The 26441-nt window shown below is 38.6% G+C and overlaps 2 protein-coding genes across 2 annotated transcripts in view; both read left to right on the top strand.

The window, feature by feature from the left end:
• LOC131681114 (putative gustatory receptor 28b) overlaps positions 1-13072 on the top strand; it is a 28618-nt gene extending 15546 nt beyond the window's left edge. Inside the window, exons 2-5 of the mRNA XM_058961825.1 lie at positions 5079-5228; positions 5291-5359; positions 5419-5508; positions 13004-13072. Coding sequence (XP_058817808.1) covers positions 5079-5228; positions 5291-5359; positions 5419-5508; positions 13004-13072 — 378 coding nt within the window. The remainder of the gene's footprint in view (positions 1-5078; positions 5229-5290; positions 5360-5418; positions 5509-13003) is intronic.
• A 494-nt stretch (positions 13073-13566) lies between these two features.
• Positions 13567-14869, top strand: LOC131681113 (uncharacterized). The gene is made up of 4 exons (XM_058961824.1): positions 13567-14403; positions 14464-14613; positions 14676-14744; positions 14816-14869. The coding sequence occupies exons 1-4, from the start codon at positions 13567-13569 to the stop codon at positions 14867-14869; spliced, it is 1110 nt and encodes a 369-aa protein (XP_058817807.1).
• The last annotated feature ends 11572 nt before the right edge of the window (positions 14870-26441 follow it).

The raw sequence follows: 26441 nt of genomic DNA, 5'->3' as shown, positions 1-26441 counted from the left end.
TGGAAGGTGAAGTATATTTTTCAATATTTAGAGCCATAGTACTCAAGGGAGAGCAAGGTGTTGAAAGGAGAAAGTTTAGAAAAGCGTGGAAGGATCATATATGCAAGCTTAGAGCTCACCGGCGACTTAACCCTTTGTCTGCTACCGTAGTGGTCAAGGTCTTTTGGCATTAGAAATGCGAATCACCTGAGTCTACGGCATGTCCGAACAAGCGTAAAGTAACTTGTTACTTCATGCTGTCGGAACCGACGAAAAGTTAAGTCACGGTAAACTTCCACACTAAGCATTTGCGACGTTGAAACTCATTGAATGAGCCAGTTTTTGTTTGTTCCCTCACCAATTGCCTGCCTGAGTGATTTTATTTTATCGACTATTGTGACTGGCTCAGCGTGTGTGACAATATGGTCACATGTGTTGCTGATTTGCACGGTGTCGGCAGCTTTCACCCAACGCTGCAACGATGAATCCCCATCACGGTAAGTTCTATTTTTACCATTTTTTTTTGTTAACCATTTTTGTTAACGACCTATTGAGTTAATTTGTCAACAGTTTTTTCGGCATTTAATTAGCAAGGGACTGGAAGGTGAAGTATATTTTTCAATATTTAGAGCCATAGTACTCAAGGGAGAGCAAGGTGTTGAAAGGAGAAAGTTTAGAAAAGCGTGGAAGGATCATATATGCAAGCTTAGAGCTCACCGGCGACTTAACCCTTTGTCTGCTACCGTAGTGGTCAAGGTCTTTTGGCATTAGAAATGCGAATCACCTGAGTCTACGGCATGTCCGAACAAGCGTAAAGTAACTTGTTACTTCATGCTGTCGGAACCGACGAAAAGTTAAGTCACGGTAAACTTCCACACTAAGCATTTGCGACGTTGAAACTCATTGAATGAGCCAGTTTTTGTTTGTTCCCTCACCAATTGCCTGCCTGAGTGATTTTATTTTATCGACTATTGTGACTGGCTCAGCGTGTGTGACAATATGGTCACATGTGTTGCTGATTTGCACGGTGTCGGCAGCTTTCACCCAACGCTGCAACGATGAATCCCCATCACGGTAAGTTCTATTTTTACCATTTTTTTTTTGTTAACCATTTTTGTTAACGACCTATTGAGTTAATTTGTCAACAGTTTTTTCGGCATTTAATTAGCAAGGGACTGGAAGGTGAAGTATATTTTTCAATATTTAGAGCCATAGTACTCAAGGGAGAGCAAGGTGTTGAAAGGAGAAAGTTTAGAAAAGCGTGGAAGGATCATATATGCAAGCTTAGAGCTCACCGGCGACTTGCTAATTAAATGCCGAAAAAACTGTTGACAAATTAACTCAATAGGTCGTTAACAAAAATGGTTAACAAAAAAAAAAATGGTAAAAATATCTTGTCTGGTCTCAATGATCTAGATGCCACTAAAGGCTCAGGACCTGATGGAATTCCACCTGCTTTCATAAAGAATTTAGCAACTGAGCTTACGTCACCTTTATTCTGGCTGTTCAATAAGTCACTAGAATCTGGTATTTCCCCAAAAGATTGGAAAAAATCTTTTTTAATACCTATTTATAAATCGGGTAAAAAATCTGATATTCGCAATTATCGTGGAATTGCCATTCTGTCTTGCTTTCCCAAACTTTTCGAATCCATCATAAATCAAACTATTTTCAACCAAGTCAAACATAAAATAACAAATTCACAACATGGGTTTTTTAAAGGCCGTTCAACTAGTACAAACCTTTTAGAATTTGTTGATTACTCGTTAAATGCCATGGATAAAGGAAATCATATAGAAGCTCTTTACACTGACTTCAGCAAAGCTTTCGATAAGCTGGACATTCCCATGTTAATATTCAAACTTGAAAAATTGGGAATCGAGATGAGACTCCTCAATTGGATTAAGTCGTATTTAACAGATCGTCAGCAAATAGTAAAATTCTATGAGATGAAATCTGATATAATTAAAGTTACTTCGGGGGTTCCGCAAGGTTCACACTTAGGACCTCTTCTTTTTATTTTATATGTCAACGACATCTCTCTTATCTTAAAAAACATTAATATTCTCATATATGCGGATGATATGAAGCTATTTTTAGAAATCAGAAATAATAATGACTATAATGTTTTTCACGATGAAACACAAATCTTTTATACATGGTGTTGTAAATGTTTACTGGAGTTAAATGTTAAAAAATGTAATCTCATGACTTTTAGCAGAAAACAAATCACGGCTTCCGTGTCAATTACATTAGGTAATCAAACCGTTCAGAAATGCGATAAAATAAGAGATTTAGGAGTTATCTTAGATAAAAAATTAAACTTTGTGGAACATTACAACACAATTGTTCATAGAGCTAGTAATATGCTTAATTTTATAAAACGCTTCGGATATCACTTTCAAGATCCTTACACAATTAAAACTCTTTACGTAGCATATGTTCGGTCTATTTTAGAATATTGTAGTATTGTTTGGTCACCATTCATAAAAAAACACGAAGTGAGAATTGAATCAATCCAAAAACAGTTTCTATTATATGCATTACGCAAGTTAAGATGGACAGTATTCCCTCTTCCATCTTATGAAGCACGTTGTATGTTGATAGATATTCAAACATTAAAAGAACGTCGGGACTATGCTATGATCTCGTTTCTAAACGATATCGTCATGCAGCGTATTGACTCATCTTACATTTTGTCAAAATTAAATTTATATGCTCCTACTCGTCAATTACGCAATAGAAATTTGTTCGCGATAGGTCATCACCGTACAGACTATGCTAAATTCGGACCACTAAACCAGATGATGGCTGTGTATAACGAGCATTGTGAAAGTATTGACCTTACCATGCCCCGAACAAGTTTAAAACAGTTTTTCAACTCTTTACGGCATCATAGTACATAGAAATAGTTTACAGGATAGTATATAAGCAATTAATATTTATATAATGTAGTCTACATTTGATTGACGATATAAATAAATAAATAAATAAATAGATTTATGGATTTTAGAACAATGAACGACAAAGCATGGATTTTAATTTTCTTCAAATTGTTAGAGTTATTTCGAATTCTTTTAGAATATCAATTGAGCTCTCAAATAGTGGTAGGGTTGTCGCCTCTAGTAGTACTTCGACCAAGAGAATTTTACTGAACAGGGGATAGACTTCAAGAGATACGTAGATACGTGCTGGAATCAGTTAGAATTTCGAATTAAAATCATTACTCGACAGAATTTTAGAACGCTTCCATTGCTTTTTATTATATAAAAGCTTAAAAACAAATAAATTTGCTCTGCTTTATTTCTTATGTAGCTCGTTACACTAGGAGGAAAAATATCATATTTTCTTCACAGTCACTGTAGAGTGAAATGTTTTGGTAAAGCATATCACTTTTCTGTGCCATTCATATTTAGGTGTATTTTTCGCATTTGTGAACAATTTTGTTAATTTACTTGGGTGTAGTACTTTGCTTCCTCGAATATCCACAAAGAATCCACAAGCACCAACCACTCTCGCTGTGGAGGATAACCCAAGCGAGCTTTGCTCTGTTCCACAGTAAGCAAAGACAGGGCGTGAAATCACACTTCAGTATCTTTCGAGAATTTTTGTGGGGAGCCTATAATCCGATGATCCATTGAAACGAAGGTCCTGTGGGGGAAAAGTAAATCTGAACCCAAATGGTGGTGAAAACTTTTTAAATAGCACCGAGAGGGCCCTCCTTATTGATTAGGACCTGCAGTCTGAGGATGATGTTTATGATGACTGTGTGCTGGGCGATTTATAAAATGATGCCGATAGTTCCTGGTGAAATAAAAGGGCAACGCAAAATTGCAAAATAATCAACTAAATTCTTCCGGGCGAAATCCGAATTACCTGAACGAACACCCGGAATTCGCCTCCAAAAACCGGCGTGGCAACCCTAAATACAAGTTTGAGAAATTTTCTTTTTCTTTCTAATAATTGCTTTCGATAATAATCCAGTAGTTGCGAAGACAGGAAATTCAATAAATCAAAAGAATCGATTTCATATTGGCGAAATTTGAAGACAACATCTTAACTTCTAATCAAACCATTTAACTTTTTTAAACCTAACAAGTCTGATCTTTTTTTTGTTTCGATTATAGAAATTTTATTCTTAGGGTCATTCGCTTTTTCATTCAGATTATTTCTATAAAAAAAATCTCTCTTCCTCTGTGCTGGGTTGGGAATCGAACCGAGATGAGCTGCGTACATGCCAATCGATGTACCAACTACGTTATGCCTGCCCGGGTCTGATCTTCTGATTTGGTAAAAATATATATTTGATATTTAATAAATGAAATAGTCTAGAATTTTTGCTATTCTTTTTTTATCATACACGGATTTTCGAATTTTTTTATTGCATTCTCAAATAAATTTTTGTCGTAATAGTATTTGTCAAAATTTTAGTTTTTGGTAAAAATCCGGGCCCCCTTCAGAACTCCGGGCCCGGGGGGAAACACCCCCCCCCCCTCTCGTCGGCCCTGTAAACATCAGAATATTATTTAGTCCAGTGATCAAAATTGCTCGCGAAAATTTCAAAAGTTATTTACTAAGATCACAATACTTCGTTCCCGTAGTTCCAAAACAAGAAGCTCTGCTCGTTTGGATACATCAAATTTGCGCTCGTTTGGATACGTCAAATTCGTCTTGTCCACACTCTACCTAGAGTGCTCTAGTATCTAGTTATCCTCCATGGAGAGATATGCGGAGAAAAAAACTGACAAACAGGCAACCTTCAATTCCATTGTTAGCAGTGCTCCTAAAAAGTGGTAGAGAGACTGCCCCAAGAAATAGGCAATTTCGCTGGCTCAAGATGGCGTCTCCGCATCCGATACGTCTAGATATTCCTGCAGGATTACTAGAAGTATCCTAACGAGTATGAAATTTGACGTATTTGCCATAAAATAAATTTCAAAGCGCACAGAACTTGGAACAACACGTATTCACATTCAGATATGGATACAAGAGCTTTAGTAAAACAGTTTATTGTAACAGAACAGTCCGACTACTGGCAGGCTTCAATCAAACATTATTTGCGATTAGTGAATCATTCACATCTGTTTGTTTTTTTCTAGGCGTACTACGATTACATATTTTTGATAACAGATTTAAAAGCAGGCAGGAAACATAACTACGGTGTAACTTTCTGTTCCATGCTGTTCATTTTGATGTGTGGTTTGCAGTTCTTCTACACGGTTTCGGTTTGTGCTCAGCTGACGAGACGAGTAATTTTTTTTTCCAGTGGGGTATTATATGTAGTATTGACTGACAATTTATTTATTTTCAGGCAGAAGCAACTGGACTCCTACTGAATGAATTGATTCTTTCGGACGTTGCAAAGCGCGTGGATTTGAGCGTATGTGATGTGTAATTGAAATATCATTTTGATTAGCTATCACTTTATTTTTCTTGTAGATTGGGGTTTTCTCTATCGAAATGTTGCATCACAGCTATTGCATCGAACTGTTTGGCTTATTTCCGGTGGATTTCACGTTGTTATACTCGGTAATGTAAAGTTTAGAATTCTATTGCATTCGATGTTTGACCTTGCCAAACGTGAGACGATGTGGCAGATAGTCCTAATCCAGATGGGCAAATGAAAATTCCAAGTCAAGAGTGGTGTCCTGTAAGAAGAGAAGCTCAGAAGCTGATGAGAACTAATGAAATCGAAACATTTGGTTTGGTTTAGCAAACTAATGCAAGATGCGCTTTGTTATGTTTCTCCTTAGTGGAGAACAATTTTGGTAAAAAATATTTTTTCTTCAAATTCCAACGCAAATTCCATAACTAATAGAGTATTGTGTTTTGCTCTTCACGCGCAAAAATGATTGTAAAGAATTTTCTCCTTAGTGGAGAAAAAGAAGCTTTTATCAAAATTTTCCTCCACTAAGGAGAAATATGGCATAGTTCTATACATTCGTTATATTGAATCTCTAAACACATGGAACACATATGCTGCAACATCTCGAAACAACACTTCTAATTGCAGATCGTATCAATCCCACGGACTGTACAGGAGTGAAAAAACGAACCTCAGAAGGGCTTAAGGCTTGTGGATCCAATCTTTTGGTGTAATATTAATTGTCTGGTGTAAAGGGGAACAACCCACATAGGGAAGACCGTTCAACGCAGGAGCACGCAGCTATTAATTAATTTTTTTTTCGCAGAATAGTCGACTTTTTGAGCGCAAACCTGTGGCCCCCGGGCGGTGGGGGGGGGGGGGGCATCAGCCAGTTACTCAATCACGTCCTACCTGTACTCTGACGACAAAATCGACCAAATTTCCAGAGATCCTATGACCAACTATTAAAAACCGATCAGCTAGCCGATAGGCAGAAGATCGAAATCATCACGCATCCATTCCTGAACAACGTCCAAGGCCTACTTTATGACTCCTGTTGATGGTGGAAACAACGACCATCCTGGAAGATCTAAAAGAGCAAAGGTCATAGAGATTGGAAGGATCAGTAAAACAGTTAACGGCAGCCTTTCAAACATTACGCTTATGATACTTTCCTTTCCGGATCCCATCTACCGGATGGAATCTACCTAGGTTTGGTGCGCATTAAAATCAGGCGGTACTATCCTAACCCGATCCAATGCTTACGCTGCGGAAAATTCGGTCTTGGATCGTGGGTATGCACTCAAAAAGAGGTGTGTCGCAACTGTAACGGAGAACACGCAGTCAACAAAGAAATCTCTTTGCAGTGAGGAGAGCAATTGTATTAACTGCGGTGATCAGCATTCAGCCAGGAATCGATGGTACTCTGTGCAGATGATGGAAGCGCAAATCATAAAACTGAAAATCGATATAAATTTAACGTTCCCAGAGGATAGAGCACTGGCCAACAAAAACATTACCAATAACTCCTTTGCAGATACTCTTAAAAAACCTCAGGTCCCCAGTCGACGGAAGAGGCCGAACCACTAACGCTCTGATGAGGGAAGTCGCCAAGCTTAAGAAGTTGGTAGCGAACCGACCGCCGACGGCAACATTGAGACTCAAAGATTAAAAGAAGAACTTATTTCCACAAAAAAGAGCACAACCGTTGAAAACCTGTAAAAGCACTCCATCAGACCGATAGGACCCCCAGCAATCAACCGAGACCCGAGAGTAGTGTCGATCGATGGAATGCAAAATATCAATTACACCAACTTCAAGTGCCGTTGAAAGAAGATCCAACCGAAACAGATACAAGCAAGAACACCGTTCGGACGATACAGACAGATCCCGCAGCCCGTTCAACAAAGATCTCCAAAGCATAGGGACCGAAAATTCACAGGATGGAACCACACCCAAAAATCAAAACCCACCGCAAAATAAAGCTCGTTAAATGCCTATCGACAGCAGCCAGCTCTTTTCGGATTGAAATACCACAAAATAATCAACACCAGCTAGACCTCAAACAAGCTAAACAAAATTATGAACGAAACCATGTATCAAACACAAGAAACAGCAACAATGAAACCAACAAAAGCAAAGGATTCAGCTGCAGCTGAACAAACCTTGACACCAACAAGCTCAGGCTGCATCGTAGTCCACCCGGGAAAATAGTCCCCTACATTATGATTGTTTTTCATGTATCGAATTCGTCTCGTCACCCAAATTAGCACTAGTTAGACACAAAAAATTCCAAACAATTCACACGACCCATGTGAACGTCTAAGCAAACTGACTTGTTCCGAGTGATGTCCCGGGAAGCAAATGTGGAAGCTCTGTTTGGCTGATCAAATCGAACTCTTGTCTTTTGGCTAGGGAGCCAAGCGCCTGGCGTTATGTAATATTAATCCCCAAAAGGGGGAAAATTGGATTAAACCAATTTTCGCATTAAGGGCACAAAACGTAATTTATATTAAGTTTGATTTTTATGTGTTTCGAATTAATCTCGTTAGTAACTAGTACCACTGGGTGTCTAGTTAGATGATGTTACTAAACTAGTACCCATATTAGCACTCCAATTCCGGTAGCACAAGGAACGACAACAAGTCAACTGAAGATTTAACCCACAACATAACATCTGAAACCGCTAGTCGTTTGGTCAGGAAGATAACCTTCTCCCCTGCGCCGGCCTTGACCGGGGTTGTACCGACACCTTTGGATTGCTTCCAGGTAACCCATCATATCTCATCTTTAGCCTTATATCAGCCAAACATCGAAAGGAAGCCTTCACTAACTGACGAACGCCGGAACAAAGCAACCAACGAATGATAGTCACCACACCAAGCCCTATCATTGGATACTCTTGGCACCCAATTAGGTTTCAGATCTGGCAACCGACTGAAACGACAGTCAACCCAACCCGCGCAAACTTTCTTTCACACCTTTTGCGATAGCTGGAAAGGCGATCCGCTACACACCAAAAAATAATGAAAATTAAACGACATGTAAATCAATACGAATGTAAACATACAAAGCTTGAATCAAAAATTTGATTGAAAATTAAGTTGAATTCGATGCACTCAATGAGAGCACCCGAAAGCATGAGATTTTACACTTTCGTTCGTGTAATATTACATGTCATTTATTTTACAGCAATATGGTATTAAAAATACATTCAAGAGCATTGGTTTACTTTACCGGTCGGCATCCACCTGGAAGCCCCAGCGCAAGGTAGCCAAGTCGCAAAGTCAACAGGGATCTTCAACGTACAACACCTCCGGACAAACCAGAAAAGGAAAATCGAATCCAAGGGACCCAACATAATGATCACTAAGTCCAATTGCTGGATACTCCTGGCACCCGGTAGCCTTCCAAATAAGGTTGCCAACAAACGATACTCCAGTATAAGGCCACCGAATTATAACCAACGAATCACACCCCGTATCCGAGAACACTAAGCGCGGGAGCGTTAAGGAAAAAGCCTTCTGCACCGGTCCTGCTCGAATATGTACCGGATCCCACCGATGAGCCTTCGACAGCAGCCGGTGCAGGGGGCCCGGCTACCCCAGGGCAAGTTCAGCTCTCCAATCCACACTCCGAAAACAGCTGAGCGTCTCGAACCTTCTTCCAAAAATAGTTCTCCAGGTAACACCACAGCAATCATCCGTCTAAGAAAACGATACAGCATGTCTACAACACCCAGAACCGCTATGTTCAAAAGGCAATGAAGAGAGATCACCGGCTCAACCCACGCGGACCCCTTACCATACCCCCGACCGTCGCCGGAAGGACAATCCGTCTGTCAAACCGAAAGTCAAAGTAGGCTATTTCTCGCCTTGAGCCACTCTACGTTGTCATCCAGGATTTTCCAGGATGCCCTCTCAGTCGCCTACGCACGGCACAAGACACGTCTCGTAATAACCCACCATTTTTTCACCAAACTCTACAGCAGAATATAACAAATCCTTCTCCAGGACGGAATTTATTGCGGCCTTCAGAATAGTCCGCGGAAAATCGGTTGGACCCGACAGAGTAGAATATCTAATTTTAATACATCTATCCTAGGCGGGAAAAATGCACTCCTCGATGCTTTCAACAGGATCTAGCAAGGTGGAACCTTCCCAGACAACTGGAAACTTGCCTACAGCGTGCCATTCCCCACCGCAAAGATCCTAGAGAGAATGGTCAACCGACGGCTGATTACATGGCTGGAAGAAGGCAAATTTCTTGATATCCGCCAATTCGCCTTTCGGAAAGGACCCGGGCGGGATTCACTTGGGATCCTTCGGTAAACTGATTGATGAAGCGAGGATGCAACATTTACATTTCGACTTCACCATCTTAAACGTGACGTAAGTCTACAATACAGTGTGGTGCGAAGGGGTACTACGAGAGTTATACCGATGGGGCATCCACGGAAATCTTGGAACCATCATTCAAAATTACCTAAGGGACCAGCTATTCTCGGTATACATCGGTGACGAACTGTCCGACGAATTCTGGGAGACCAACGGAGTCTCACAAAGATCAACGCTTGCTGTAACGCTATTCATATTTAGGATGAAATCAGCATTCGCTTCATTAACCAAAGGAGTTTACGTATTCATCTACGATCTCTCACATCCGGATCTCTCTACAAGACGCTATTAACGCGGTCGGACGATGGGATCTAGCCACCGGCTTCAGCATTGCTGCCCCTAAGTGTGTGAACACTCACTGCTGCGGATCCTTTCACCCCGAAAACGTCATGGGGGCTCAGATACCCTTCCGAATAGAGCCGAAAGTGCTCGGTATCACACTAGACAGGAAAGCAACTTTCGTCCTACATTTCCGTCAAGTAAAGGGGGATTGCGAGTGCCGAAAGCGTTCTTGCCATCCCAAAAACAACAGAAAACCCACAATCAATGTACAGAGCAGGATATATTATGGGATCAAATTGATCCATCGCAACCTAGACGGTCAGGGCGAGGTCCTCGACCCGCTCCATCACGTAGCCATCCGACTAACCTCCAACCTGCTGCCACGCCTGCGTTGAGTCAGCAGGCGCAAAAACAGCAGTACTTTGCGCTTTCCATAGCCACGGTCTCCTAAAACAAGTATACAAATAGCCCCCTACCGCCCGCCTACACCGGGTAAGACAACGATCCGACCTACAAAACCGACTACAGCCTGGCAACTTCCCTAACCGCATCGGAGCCCATTATCAGCAAGTAGTCAACCGGAAATATTCAGACCACCTTCAAATATTCACCGATGGATTCACGGCCGACGATGGGGTAGGAGCGGGGATCAGCGGCTTTGAGGGCGGTCTCTCCTTCCGCCTGCCCTCCTCGTGGTCAGTCTACTCCGCAGAGACAGCAGCTCTGGCAATAGCAATGCATAAAAGACCCACCGACTCCCCGACGGTCATCTACACCGATTCGGATTTTCCTGTTTGATTTTTTTCTATTGTGTATTCGTTCTGATAAAGACGGTTTGCTGATGACTATTGTCTTGGGATTCGGATCGAGAATCCTATGAAACGATTCGAACCTTCCCGGCACGGCTCATACGCACAGTATACACCAGTAATTCGCCAACTCATTTGTGTTGCGCCATCATCGCTGGGAACTACGCCCAGTAAAATCGTTTTTGCTTAGACTCGGGATTGGGTCAGGTTCTGTCCCCAACCGCTGTCAGTTCGTTCACTTCGACAGGTTGACGGACTGGAGCATGTCTAGGTTTCGTTTCGACCGGGGTTGGCATTAGTGAAGATCGGCTAGGATCTGTGGTCGTATGCTGACAGGAAAAGGGGACAAACGACGCGCGCGTGAAACTGCTAGTGCATCCGTCTTTCAGAGTGAATCTTTTGATACATTTAAGGACATTATACATGCGAGCCACAACATAGCTCCTACGCCACACACACCCCTCTCCCCTGCCTAACCATGTATCTGACATGAGCAAAAATAAAAATACGTTTTTCAACACACTAACCTTGCTGGTGTGCCACGAAACTGCTACTTAAGGAAGCTAGAATATTTTCCTATACAATCAATTCGAGTTTTTGACGGAATGCCATCTGTAGCTCCTATTTTGTGCGAAAATATTACCCCTCTTCACATGGGGTTTCTTTTCGAAACACTCTTCTTCTCGTTTTCATTGCATTTTTTCAAATGCACTTTTTTCACAAACACTGCAAAAACACTCACGAAAGTTTAATCGTTTACTAACAAAACTTCAAATTTTCTGCCAATGTGCAGATGACCAAAGGAAAATGTTCGGAAACTCTCATTTGTGCGTTTGAATTTTCACTTCAGATTTCAGTTTTCCGTAATGTAAACAAGCGAGTCGGTGCCTAGCAACGTGGCTTCCACATATCTTCACCTTAATAGTTATTTTGGGCAACTAAAAATTATTTCTTGGTTTTTCTTTGACCCCGTCGGTTTGTATACAACCCTCGATAAATATTTTTTTTCTCAATAAATAGTTTTTCGGAAATCAGCCCCAATAAAACTTCAATCTGACTAGTATCGATGATAACGGTTCAATACGTACTGACCATTTGCCGCGTCTGTTTTTATGAATCTAATTTCAAGTTCCATTATTGCTAACAAGCCCGTGCATCAGGTTAACGATCCTTTGTATTTCCCTTCAATGTTCGAAATTATCGTTCGTATACGTGTATTTCACAAACAACTAGATTTGGAAAATATGAAATACTTTCGTTGATTTATAACAACTCGAGCTATCATAATTCTTTGTCTGTACAACGTGTCACTCGGTAGTTTTCAACCCAATAAATATATCGTAGAGAAGGAATAGCGAAATATTTCTGAATACTGTTGCAATAAATAGTGATTCGGCCCATTACGCTGATAAGATTAGCTTTTCGAGATAATACTCCCACGTCGACTGTGTGGAGTTCAAATTGCTTTTGTTTAGAAAACATAGGAACTCTCGGTAGCTGGCTACCCAGAGTTGAAAAAGAACCAAAACTAAATAAGATCTTTTCTTTTTCGAGTGATCGTGTACTCGAAAACTAACTAAACTACTACCTAATAAACCATGCTTTACAGATTGCATCGCTTGCTTGGAGTGAATCCTAGACTTTATTTCGCTTCCAAACCACCAACTCCGCGACACCTATGGAAGAGTCTGATGAGTCGTTTACCTTCCGTTAAGTAGGTGCAGCATCAACACTTCCCGTCTACCTTATCCTTTACCCTTCCCCGTGAACGATGGAGATGGGGGTGGCCGGCAATGATGTCTATCATGCTGTTGAGGTTTTAATATGGGTCGGATTGGTATGAATTCCTACTTAGCACTTCCTAAGTAACTCTTATTAGAAATCTGCAGTCAAATATGATGTAATCAGTGTGTAATCCGCCAAAATCATTGTCACAACGCAACGCAAAACCATAAAACTTTTTAAACATTTATCAGTATGTTTCGAAAGAGCAAGATTTTTACTAGCTTATTACGTAGACAGGGAAATCAGAAAGGTGACCGAGTAATTCGCGGACGAGAAAATAAAAACAAGAAAGGCTCTCTTTTGTAGATTGGACCTATTTGAAAAACTCTTCATATGCTCATTATTACATACGTGGATAATACTAGAATCATTGTTTTTATTTGCAGATTGTAGGTACTATCACTCATTATCTGATCATCTTGGTGCAATTTGGTTTGGAAGAAAACCATTCATAGCCGTTCGTTTTTAGCTGATCTTTTAAGGATAATAAATTCCGAATTTAACTGTAACTGTTTTTATTGTGTGTATTTATTTTGTTTTCAATACCGTAGGTTGCGAGTTCTAGTACATTGAAGTATTCATTTATATTTCAATTTTAAGCATTATTCATGTTTCTGGAATCCATATGTTGACTAGGTGCATAACAGCATACTTAACAGCCGTTGGTTTATCGCTATTTTTAAATGCGGGATTTTTTATTGGCGGCTGTCAGTAAAATGACCAATAAACTTTTTCACTCCGTTTTGATTTCTGCTGAATTGGATACTGCAGTAGATAGTTTTCTGTAAAAATTGTGTCGAGATGATGGCCACGTCCGAAGGTTAGATATAGTTCCGAAAGAAGAACTCCATCTAATTGCATGCGAATGTGCTTCATTATTTATTCATTTCAGTGCACTATCCTAGCAATCAGCAACATGCTAAAACAATCGGCAGCTCAGTTTAAAGCCATGGACTTTTCCAGAGGGATGCTATTCCACTTTGCTGCTATCTATCTGTACTACGGAGTAACAATTTGTGGAATATTACCGTTCCGCTACGCTTTGAATCGTTTCGTAAACTGTGAATTTCAACTGCTATGGTCTCTGTGTGCTGGGATCAGTATCATCGCCTTGGTTGGTTTCAGCTTCTATCGAATAGTGACCCTGATCACGTACCCTTCACTGTACATTGTCCGCCAGTTGATCTACTGTGAGTTCATTGTTCGCTTTGGGATCATTTCTTCGTGCTACGTTCTAGCCTGGATATACCGTAGGCAGTTCAAGGTCTGTGGAAACGCTTTTCTGGAAAATTTAAAGGATCTTAAACCGTTTGTCATCCCAGCTTGGATCGATAGAAAACTGGTGGTGTACGGACTGGTTAAAATTTGCATTGTAGATATTATGATGAGCTTCCTGTTTGCTATTAACTTCGGAGTCAATGCTTCGAACGATCCCGTGTCGCTGTTCGAACGCGTCGTGAATGTTTTTGCTGTTTTTGTTGTGGCTCAAGTGTCCAATGTTTGCATGTTTACGGTTTATCTGGGTGCCCATTTATATCGACTCATCAACTGGCAAGTGAGGCTAACAATAGGAATGCTCTGTGATCTAGATCGTAGTCTGGGTCAGGGGAGCGAAAGAGCTTTCCAAAACCGTGATCCGCGGCTGTTTGATGACGTTCGTGAAAAACTTGCTCTGTTGCGAAGGTTGCACTACAAAACTACTCAGTCGATTCGTGGTATTTTAGACATTTTTGGTGTTCCGTTGGCCCTAATCAATTTGAACCAATTTTTAGTGATCATTTCAAGGGTTTGTTTTTGTTATTAATATAGTGATTAATAATTAACATATGATTCTCTTGTTTTTTAGGTATACTTTGTCTACGTTTCCATCATCTATGAGTTGAATAAGGAATTTTCAATCACTTTAAGCCGATACTTCAACTCAATTTTCTATTTGTGTTTTGAATTTATTCATCTTCTTTGTTTGGTATCTGCATGTGCACTTACAGTAAGACGGGTGAGTTTTATTTAGTAAATCAGTGAGATATGTAAATGTTAATTTTTATATTTCTTTACTAGGCTGAGAAAACTTTGATCCTGTTGAATGAATTTTTCGAAACCGATGTCGATATCGCTGTGGACGAGAGCGTAAGACCAGTGACGGTACTATTGTCACTTTTATAACGCATCGTCATAATTGCAGATTCAAACATTTACAGTTGGTTTATTGCTGCGGGATCACACTGTTCTTCTTTGTGGATTATACAGATTAGATTTTACTTTACTTTTTTCGGTAAATGTATAATAAAGTGATCCTTGTGGATCCGCTTCTCTATACATTATAATAATTCTAGATCTTCGCTGCTATTACCAGCAAACTGATTGTGCTTGTTCAACTACAAATCAGCGAATAGACGGGAAGATAATGTATATTTTGGTAAAGTGTACTTCAAAGACAATAAACTATTTCGAGCGATTAATATTGAAAGAAAACATTTTTCACTCTTCGCATACATATCACGCAACTTTCGGGCACAAATCGACACAGATCTTTCATTAGGGCCTAAGTCGCAATATACTCAAATGGAGAAAAATCAGTTTCAATATTCGGCGATGCTTTTCTAAATGTAGTTTTTATTGTAGGAATAAATTACTTTATGACCATGTTTTTCCTCAAGCATCTTTGGTTAAACTTTATGACAATATAACAAAGAATTTGATTCCTATGTGCTTTTAGTGGGTAGAAACTAAAAAAAATGCTTCAGCCACCACCATTTTCGAAAGGGCTAAACCGTGAACATAATTTTCAGAAGGGCACGGTAAATGGGCTTAACTGACTCTGTCTTGCTCGGTAGGGCTGGGTAAATTGGCGAGCTTGACAGTATACTTTTTAATAGGGCTCAGCAAATAGGCGTATAGAAACCCAATGTAAATGAAAGGGAGCGTACATCTTTTCTTCAAATTTTATGAAAATATCGAAATATTCGAATGTTTAAGTGCAACAACTATCGACGTAGACATGATCATAGTAGATATTGCTTATCATTTATATAATAGAACCGTCGATTCAAAAATCATTTTGTGAATAATAACCGTACGCCCCGGTTCTGTCTAAAAATGTAAGTTTAGCCTTTATATTCCATATGTCAAAAAGGGCCTAAGTCGAAATCTCGAAGAAAATGCATGTTTCGCCGTTTTGTTTTCTTTAATTATAAATCGAACTAAAAACCATTTTAACTAATTTTCACCTCAATCTTGTAGTATTTTTGTCGAATAATGTCATAAAGGCGAAAACGCAGTTTGTTTACATTTGCGATTTAAGCCCTAATGAAAGATCTATGTCGAAATGGCTGAGTTTACCTCGTTGTCATTATCTATTTTTGGAAATCCGCAAATGTGATATCCCTGGCTGACGTAAAAATCCGCAAAAATCCGCGCAATAAAAACCCCATTTTTTTATTTTTTTCCACCATTAAGGGATCATCCATAAATGACGTAGCATCCTTTGAGTGATTTTTAACACCCCCCTCCCCCATCGTAGCATTTCGTCACAAACCTAAACCCTCCCCCTCCTGGTAATTACGTAGTTTGATGGTAACTCTCCCCATCCTTGTCCCTGTAAAATTAAAAAAAAAATAGAGACCGATGTTAGTTATTCCCCTACAAAAAAGCTACGTAGCATGACATGACCCCCTACCCCCCTGTCGTCGCACATCATCGTAAAATACAAAACTCCCCCCTTCCCCATATAATGCTACGTCATTTATAGATGATCCCTAAGAGCTTTTCGAGATTTTTTACAATCTATTATCATTACTTATATAACTTTTATTTTTCAATTTTCAAATGTTTGACTGAAAACTCTTACCACACTCGCCGCTGAATTTGGGAGAAAATCCACTTTCTCAATGAACTAAAGAAGATGCGGAAATTTGACTTGTTCCAGAAATTTTCAAAAAGGAACATTTAAAAAAAATAAGAATTGGCAATATAAAAATTGCAAATTTATTTAAATGATCGAAAAATCACAATTAAAACCTAATTCCAAAAATGAAAAAATAAAGCAATTAAAATTCAAAAATAAAAGCATCGAAAATTAAAAAAAAAATGAACTGAACAAATGACCAAAAAGCACAAAAATTTAAGGATGCGTCAATCAAATTCAAAGGGCGGGCATAGCGTAGATGACAAATCGTTCGCAGCTCACTTGGGTTCAATTATCAATCTCGCACATAGAGTTAGAGAGTTTTCTAAAGAGATTTTTCCGTCCTGAAAATGCAGGCAAATTACCCTAAAGCTAAAACGTCTGTGATCGAAGTAAAAACAATCTAACTCAGGAACTTATAACCGTCGTTACAAGTCACGATGATTTTTATGTGCATTATTGTATTTTTTTAAATTGTTGTGTTTCTTAATGTTAATGTTAGTAGGGTTAGTATTAGTTGGTAAATAAATAAATAAATATGAATTTTAAATAGTAGGGACAAATACACATGACAAAAATAAATAATAAAATAATGTAAATAACAACATCGGGCGGTAATGGGTTGAAAAGTGAGCTAACAGTTGCTCACTGAGAGATAATACATCCCTGAATGAGGTGGTGATAGGTTACACCTGGGATGGAAATGGTAATGGTGGGTGGCAGTAGTAAAGAAAGGGGACCATGAAAAACCCGCCATTGGTCATTAGTACCGTGGCGTTCGTGTGCATTGGAAGTGAGTGAAAAGAATTATAAGTAGTGAGATAATATTTAGCGGACATCTTGAAGATCCCAACCGTGCTGTTCATTCAGAACCTTTTTTATACCCCAATAAAACACTCACTGCACATGTTTCGGCCTAGGCAGAGAAATCTGCTGACATTTAACTGCCAAGGAGTTGGCGTACAGGTGCCGCAGCGCCCTGTGAACCCTCGGATATTGTGCTCTAAACGTAAAGGAGGGTGAAGCCATTACGGTATCGTCCGTGGCCCATCGATCGAGCCAAAGAAGGAAGACGCCGTATAGTTCCTTTCCCGCAACGCCACCCATCCGCCATTACAATCGACTGGAGTCTTTGCGACCCACGCAAATCGGGACGCCATAGCTGTACCACCAGCACCAAAAGCGAACCCAACGAACTGCGAGCATCGCCCGGAATCATCAGCGAGCGCTCGCCATCAGCAAACACCACGAGCAGCCCAGCATCGGTACGGTAGTGAACTTGAGACCTACAATAGCCCAATAAACCACACCACGCACCCACACCTAGTTTGCTCACTTTTATTTAAATAAATTTCACTTTTCCACATCCTAGAAATACAATAGTTTTGTGCACAACCTTGTTTCGCGAAGCGCCTTCGATTACCCAGTACGGTCTCTTGTTCTGTGAGCTTGTTCGGGAGTATCTGTCCCAGAAGAGATATTAAATTCACGAATATAAAAATCAAAATGCTTCAAAATTTCAAGCTTCATGATTTAAATTTTTAGAAATTAAATTCTTTAAAAATCTAAAAACTATGAAATTAAAAAATAAGTTATTTAAAACTTCAAAAAGAAAATCATTTCAAAATTTAAAAGTTTAAAAGTTGAAAGGTATGAAAAATTGAAAGTTGAAAGATATAAAAATTTAAAAATATATTAAAATCTGAGGATTCAAAAATTTTAAAGGTTAAAAATTTGGAAAGAAGAACAAATTAAAGAAGAAGAAGAAAGAAATAAGAAATTAAAATTCTTTGTAGGTTTAATTTGAAAGTCCGATTTTTTTTATTTTGAAAATTTAAATGCATGAAAATTTAAAAATATAATGGTTAAAAAATTTGAAAATTCAAAAATAAATATATTTGATAATTCAAGAAATTAAACATTTAAAAATGCATAGATTCTAAAATTTGAAGATTTGTTATTTTAAAATTTTATGATGTAAAAATTATATCAGAATTTGGGAATTAAAAATTTTAAAAACATAAAGTTTAAAGGATTTAACATTAAAAACTATAAAATTCAAAAATTTTAAAGTTCAATTTCTTCTCAAAATTTAAAAATCGGAAATATAAAAATTTAAGAATCCAAGAATTTTGAAATTTAATAAATTGAAAATCAAAAAGAAAAATATTCAGAAATTCAAAACAAAAAAATTAAACATTCATAAATTTAGTCTTTGAAATCTTTAGTTTTAAAACTTTGGCGTTTTTAAATTTAAATGCTTAAAAATTTAAAATAATACTTAACGAATAGTTGAAACAATGAGAAAAGCGGGAACGAAGAAACAATCTCAGTTTATAGTATTTTTGTCGACCTTCAACACTTAATGTATTTTTATTGAGTTCTCAATGGTTGGGGAAACTATTTCGCTGAAATTCAGCAACCGAAGTTTACTTTGCCGTTTCTAAATCAACTCGTTGCGGAAATTTCGTAGTTAAGTGAGTAGGGGAACATGGGGAGACTTGACCAAGCGCAGAATTTTATTATTGGCTATGACGAATTCTATTAGGTTCTTAAGAAAATTTCAAAAATATTTTCATGCTTGGTAATTTTAAAAGGTAATTTTAAAAGTTTGGAATGGAAAATCCTTTCCTTATAGAAAATATTCCGAAGTTAATGAAATCAAGTTAAATGATGTAATTTTTTATCAAACTTTGTACTTTCTATTCGACTAATAATTACTTTCAAAGTACTATACCACATCTTATTCCCTATGAAATAGCAAAATTGTTTTAAAATAATCGGAACATTGGAATTATTATTACTAAAATTTGCACGACATTTTACGTTAGAACCAATGTTTGGGGAGACTTGACTAAGTGGCAATAAGCTGAAGAAAAATTTCAAATTTCTGATATTCACTACGCTATGCTACCTACTGTTAATGTTAATCACGTTACACAAAAATCCCACCTAAAATATCAGTCTATATCTTTTAGTATTAGTAATCAAAGTGAGCAGTAATATGGATAATTTCGTAACGTGTGAAGATGCAATGTTACCAGTACAGATAATCCTTAAAAGGAAATACATTTAAAAATCCAAATGTACGAAACGTAACCCTTTTCTATTTTTTACTGCTACCTAAGGATCTGGACAACATGGAATGACTTTATTTTTTGTCCTGATTTTTCAATATTTTCTTGGTCAAGTCTCCCCAGGCCTTGGTCAAGTCTCCCCGCAGATGACCAGAGAAAACGTTCACAGAAAAAAAACTTGAATAACTTTTGCAAAAATAATTTAAAAATTCTGCAATAAAATCATGAACACGCACAATACCTTTGTACATCATATCTCAATGGGTTTTGAAGGATTGAAAACTTTTTTAGAGAGTTATGTAGGTTTAGCTGAACACCTGTGCAAGTCTCCCCATGTTCCCCTATATATGAAAGTCGGTTACATCCCTGTACGGCAATTATTGCATAATTTAATTTTTAAAATAGTATAATGTACGTATTGTGATTAAACATACAATTTAAAATTCAAAAATTAAGGCCAACTATTTGATTCATGAAAAATCCGCAAATTCAGAAAATCCGCAGAAAAATCCGCCACTATTTTAAATTGCGAAAAATCCGCAGGATTGCGGAAAAATCCGCAACTATGGTAACGCCTGGACGAGAAACCTCCTGATATTATGTATGTTTTCATAACTGAGTACCCTGATTCTAACAATCCGAATAAATAAATCCTTTAATGTTCAACTGAGAACGCTTCAATAAGCGGCCATCCTGGAAAACCGAAAAAAGCAGTTTTTTCTCACATCGCTGCAAAAATTTTCATGAAAATGAATCAATGTATTCAGGGTATTGGTAGAGTATAACTGATTGATTTTCATGAAGAATTTTCCAACAGTGGGAGAAAAAACTGTTTTTTAATTTTCCAAGATGGTCGCTTTTCCAAACTTTCTCAGATGAACCTTAAACTCATCTGGGCTTTGGGTCGTAACCTAGATAACATGTGTTCGATCAAAAAAAGATAGGTGTTCACGTGTCTACGCGATCCTTTATTAATCCATATTTCATACATCAAATGACTGTAATTTTCAATAATAGATTTAAAGTATTGTTCATGTTCGAAACAGTATAGTTCAGTTTTACACTTTTTCTGAAAATGTAATAAATCTGCTTCAGGGACTCTCTCAATTACTTCAATAAAGAGCCAAGTTTAAAAGCCTTTCGACAATTCATTACTCTAATGCACGATTCGTCTATCTTTCGTGACAGTTGGCGAATTATATTCACTTCACTCACAATAAGTGCCTACATGCCCTATGCGATTTATTTTCGCCCTAAACCCATCAGTATAGGGCAAACACTGCCGAAGGGTGCAATGGATCGACGCAAACTTTTTATGATCCTTTTCAGGGTTACCTATTTCCTGTGGAAGTTATATGGGATTCTTCCACTACGCTATGATTTCGAAGTGAATAAGTTCGAGAACTGCCGGCGGTCAGTATACTACTCCGTGGTGATTGTGCTTGCCTTCAGCACCGGAATGGCGTATGTCTACTGGACTGCGGGTTATTTTTATTATCATCACGTACCGCCAATGGTTGCAATTATTATCTGGGTTCAATTTACATTGAATTATTGCTTTCTCGTGGTTACCCTAATTATTGTTATACTGTGTCGTGATCACACCAAGAACCTGCTGAATGTTTTGATTATGCTGGCTACCATTCTTATCCTAAAAAGTCGAGTACAAAAGGATTACAAACTGATGAAAAAGTATCTGTGCAAATTGATTTTCGTAGACGTTTGCATGAAACTAGCCATCTGCAGTTGTTTCTACTTGTTTTCAAATGATGGATTTATAGCATGCATGGCCGGATTGAATTTTGTTTTCATGTCTTCTATGGAGGTCTTCTGCAATGGATTCGTGGCTATGTGCTACTTCGTAGCTCACCTCTATCGATTGATCAATCTGCAAGTGGACGAATCTGTTCAGCAGCTGTGTGATTTTGAGCTCGATCAACCGTACTGGTCACTACACCCGTTGGAGAAGAAGCAAATTTGCTACCGAGTGGCTGCGAATCTGGAGAATCTGGCCTATCTTCATCAGGACGTGACAACGGTGTTGAAAAAGATTGTGAAACAACTAGACTATCCGTTGTTGATGACAATTGTTTGGTGCTTTTTTATCACAATATCCGGGGTATGCTGTTACTTTTACGAAGCTACTCGCTCGTAATGACTTTTGCTATTGTTTAATACGATTTTAGACCTTCTTCGCGTATACTTCACTGGTGCAGGACCTTCGTGATAACGTTAGACCACCACTGCTAAAATACGCCCATGCTTTCGGTCTATCCGTGTTTCAAGCGCTGCAGTTCTACTACATTGTGTCCGCATCGGCATTACTGACCAAGCGAGCGGAGAAGACCGGCCTGGTTGTGAATCGATTCTTCAAGATTGACATCGACGAGAAAACAGAGCGAACTGTAAGTTGCGATTGTTATGTACTGGTCAGGGTCAGGCAACATATTTTTTAAATATTTAATTAATGATTGGTCTTTTGTTTTTTTTCTACTTATTTCAGATCGACATGTTTTCCATGGCACTACTTCATCAATCGTACAGTGTAGAAAATTTCGGAATGTTTAAGGTTGATTTTACATTAATGTATTCGGTAAGTTACTAATTGCATCCTTCTTTTTGGTGCTTTGTTTGTATTCATTTCATTCAGATTTTCTATTTGAATCGTCACGATTCGATGGCATATGTAGTTCCTTTTGCATCCTGAAATATGCAAATATTCATTAAAATAAGGGATTTTGTATTTATTTTCAAATATTTTCATGTCGATTGCAAAGAAACTGAAATGTTTTATAGCGGAAATATTCTGAGTCGAATATGAGAAGAAATTTATATATTTATTTTTTTTGTTGAAACGCGGGATTGCAAGCTACGCAAATGGTTGGCATGTTCGGTAATAGCCCAAGGTCGAATGCTTACCCAACTAATAATCACTAGCCAATTCATCCAACCATCCATTTCACCTAATCCGAAATGATCCATAAAAGATAGACAGCATTTGAAATGCTAAGTTATTCGATTTGAGCTCAGTATTCGATTACTAATTTTCATCTCGAATCTGCGCAACTAAGTGCTTTTAGGGCAGCCTGACTATCATGAGCAAGAGCATGAGCACGATGACCCTTACAATTCGTAGTTGCTACTCCGTGATTGTCCAGAACAAGCGAAATTGCAAAGAGAATCAACGAACGAGGCCTGGAGGGAGCTAACCATCCTCAATGTGCACGTTTTGAGAGTTCTATACATTGAAATGTTAATAACAGCGCCGACCACATCCTTACAGTCATCGGGGATGGGAAGGAATGCTAGTGTAACAAACGTTGTTATGGAGACAATGTATACCTCTTCATCTCCAGGCTTACCACTGGAAGGAGTATTTGTTAGTAGGATGGGGTAAAGAGTTGCACAAATATGGATTCACCTTGATGAGTGCAGATTCGTAAGGTGGACTTCTTGCATTCTGGGCGGAGTCTCATTTTGGTATCCCTTTTTTGTTTACATTGGCATTCATTTGATCAATTTAAAAAAAAAAATTTTCGTGGCATATATGAATTTTATAATAAAACACGAAAACTAAATTTGAGAAAATCTTTCGAATGTTCTCCAAGAGAGAACCTTTAGTTTTGTGAAATTAAGAACTTAGGCAGGTGTCAGAAAGCGACTGATGAATTATTTTTGCGGGCGAATTTGTGAAGTCAGCTTACGCTGGGTGTTAGAAGGCAATGGATATAGCATTTTTTCGAGAGACTGTGTGTGCAGATTTGTTTCAATAAGCGGACGATTCATTAGTTCCAGCAGCCTATCACACAACAATTCATTTCAATATTTGTTTCTCCACCAACCGTTAACTTTTTTCCGCCGGTGGTAAACTTGTTAAAAACACTGGAAATCGGATTTCCAAATGATTCAACCGAAGCTCGTTGGCTGTCGCTCATTTCGTGTAAATTTCAGTTGCAAATCTTGATCTGAATGTTCGTGAGATCAGTTGACACTAGGTGTTTAAAGGCGGCTAGATTTCGAAAGAACTGACGCAGAAACATTGAGTCGTGACAAATATCGCGAAAGTTTGCCCAGATAATCTCAGAATTGGCCAGTTACAGATATCCTGTCCAAATAAAGCAAATGGCATTACTGACGACAAGTGTTTTATGAAGGACTCATGCGTCATAGTAGTACATAGTTGAGATGGACGGTGTCATCACTGATTTGAGTTGGTCATGCATGTGGTGAAGGAGTTGACCGTTTTAAGGACCCCTTTCTCCACTGAGTGAAAATTGCAATTGCACCGGACGGGACAAAATTGACGTATCTAAAAACTCGTATCGGGTGACCTCAGCTAATTAAAACGGAATACTCCTTCGCAACAAACTGTAGAGAAGGCAGACGCTCCTTCGGCATGGTTTGCGCCAAATACATGCAAATGAGCCTTTGTAGCAATAAGGACCGGTGTGGCATGTGCGCAGAGAATCATGTGGATGATATCTCTTAAAGAACGCCCCTTTTACAGAAATACGAAAGAGAGCTTCCCTACTCACCACCATCCACGCTCGTCGATCCATGCGAATTCTTTGGAGCTTCTTTCTTTGGTTCCGTTCGTTACCAATTTATCCAACCTTGTTATCCTGGCTCGGTAAAGAATCGACTATGACATTCTCCATGTGGGGACATCTGTTACTGCGCATAAAAACTATACGCTTATAAAACTCCTTGTAAAGGCTAGAATTTGTCTCTTGAGGGGACGCAAAATATTATTGCTCGAGCAAGCGCTGACACAAAGTCGAAGAAACCAGCTCCTGGTTTTAAAAATTTTAGATCAAACAAGAGTTTCCATCGCTTCCAGGAACACCAAAAATCGCAAATGGCTGAAGATTTCAACCAGTGATTCAACTTAGTGTTGGGTTGGTTGGGCATTGGAAACTTTATGATATTGCGGAGCTTCTCTCGGCACCGAAGAAACTACTATTCTCACGGTTCAACATGGGGTTATTTTCTCAATGATAATCGATCTAGCTTACTGCATGATCTTTGCTACAGCTTGAAGGAGACGGCCTGCTCAACTTGCATATGACTATGATTTCTGTTTCATTTGTGTATCTATGAAACAATGAAAACGAGCGATAAAGTTAGCAATACTTTTCGCTAGTTTTCAAATTTGAAATCTTTGCTGTTGAAAGTTTTGTGTCGTGCAACTCAGATAGCTTCGTTATTTATTCTTCTATCGACTTTAGATTTGAGAGCAACGCTATTTATTGTGAAAAAAAAATGAATGGGACTTACAGGCCGTAGCGAATTCTTCTAATGCCTTCGATGAAGCCACAGTTTAGCGCCCCTTTGGTGTATACATTGATTTTCTTTTTCAGTTTGACTTTCAAACATTAATTTAAAAAGCTCCTGGAAATGACACACTTATGGCTTTCTTATTTGATAAAGCACATTAAGATTTCCACGCTCCTCTACGGTTGGCGCCCTTGACGGGGGCCAACCGCACACTGTGGGTCTGGATTAGTGATACGTTCTATGCAACTCTCGGTAATGTTATCATGTGTTTATTGCTCTGGACAGCCGGCTGCCGAGAATTTATGATAGATTTATCGTTTAATGAAGTAATTTTGAAATGATCGGTTTGTAGAAAATGCAACTTCAGCTTCGGACAGCCGGGAGTGTTGCTTCCGTTTGATTGAAGCAAACGGCAGGTGAACGATTTTATTATTCCTTGTTCCGTCATTCCGGCAAAACAATAGAATATAATGAAAAGCGATTACTTTTAGTGTCTCGAGACATTTGTCGGTATATCAATGTAATTAAAGGTACACGCATTATTTATCGTGTAGTACGAAATTTGTTTTGTGGAGATTTAGTGACGAAGGAGGCAGTGAAAGACGAAGGGAAATCCTTTAGACAATTCATCCACCCATTTATTTTCTTTTATCCGGAATGATCCATAAAAGGTAGATAGCATTTGAAGTTCTTCGATTTGAGTTCGACACGCAGGTGTACTAATTTCGATCTCGAATCTGCTAAACTAAGTGCTTTTGGGGTAGCCTGACTGTCAGAGCAAAAATAAATTCTTTTACTGCAAATGCCCTGTTGAAGTGCCGATTGTACGCCACACAACATCGCGAATATTTCTGCTTGGAATGCGGTACAGTATCTACCCAGCGAATTGGATTGGTCTAATCTCATTGCACGACAATAGACACCAGAACCGGCTCGGCCTTCCAACCAGAGTTACAAATATTCAAATTCATTGAACGGAAATTGATCATATTCAGCCGCATTCATTTTCAATATTCAGTGACTCAGCTGAAAACGTCAAACGAACAAACCGCCCAGCCCATTCATTCATGCAGCTTTTCATTCGTCTCCGATTATTACACGAAACAAACATGCAGCAACGGATCAAACGCATCATAGTAGGCCCCGGGAAGAATGTAAGCGATGATAACTGATATTTTACATGCTCTACCGACATTTTAAAACATTTGCCTAGGTAATTAGCTATATAAATATTATTGTACGATATTCAACTGAATGAATAACATGGATTTGGGAATACATATTGTTTTTATTCACCATGAGTCGCATCCGGTTCATTTTCAGCCGTCAAAAAAGAGCTTTGATTATTTTTAACTCTGCTCCCAACAAAGAACCGTCATTATAACAAACTACGTATTCTTCAACTTGTCTCTCCATTCAGCCAAACAGCCATTCCTCCCGAGGAGAAATTCTCACATTGAAAGTTCTAAAAGGAAAACTACATGTAAGTGTAAGGTCACTGGGAGCAAGTTTAGACTCATCACAAGTAACCATTTGGAGCCACAGTCTTGCACGATCTATTAAACT

The sequence above is a fragment of the Topomyia yanbarensis genome, chromosome 2 (genome assembly GCF_030247195.1).
Source record: "Topomyia yanbarensis strain Yona2022 chromosome 2, ASM3024719v1, whole genome shotgun sequence".
NCBI lineage: Eukaryota > Metazoa > Arthropoda > Insecta > Diptera > Culicidae > Topomyia > Topomyia yanbarensis.
This window is presented reverse-complemented; position numbering and strand designations above follow the sequence as displayed.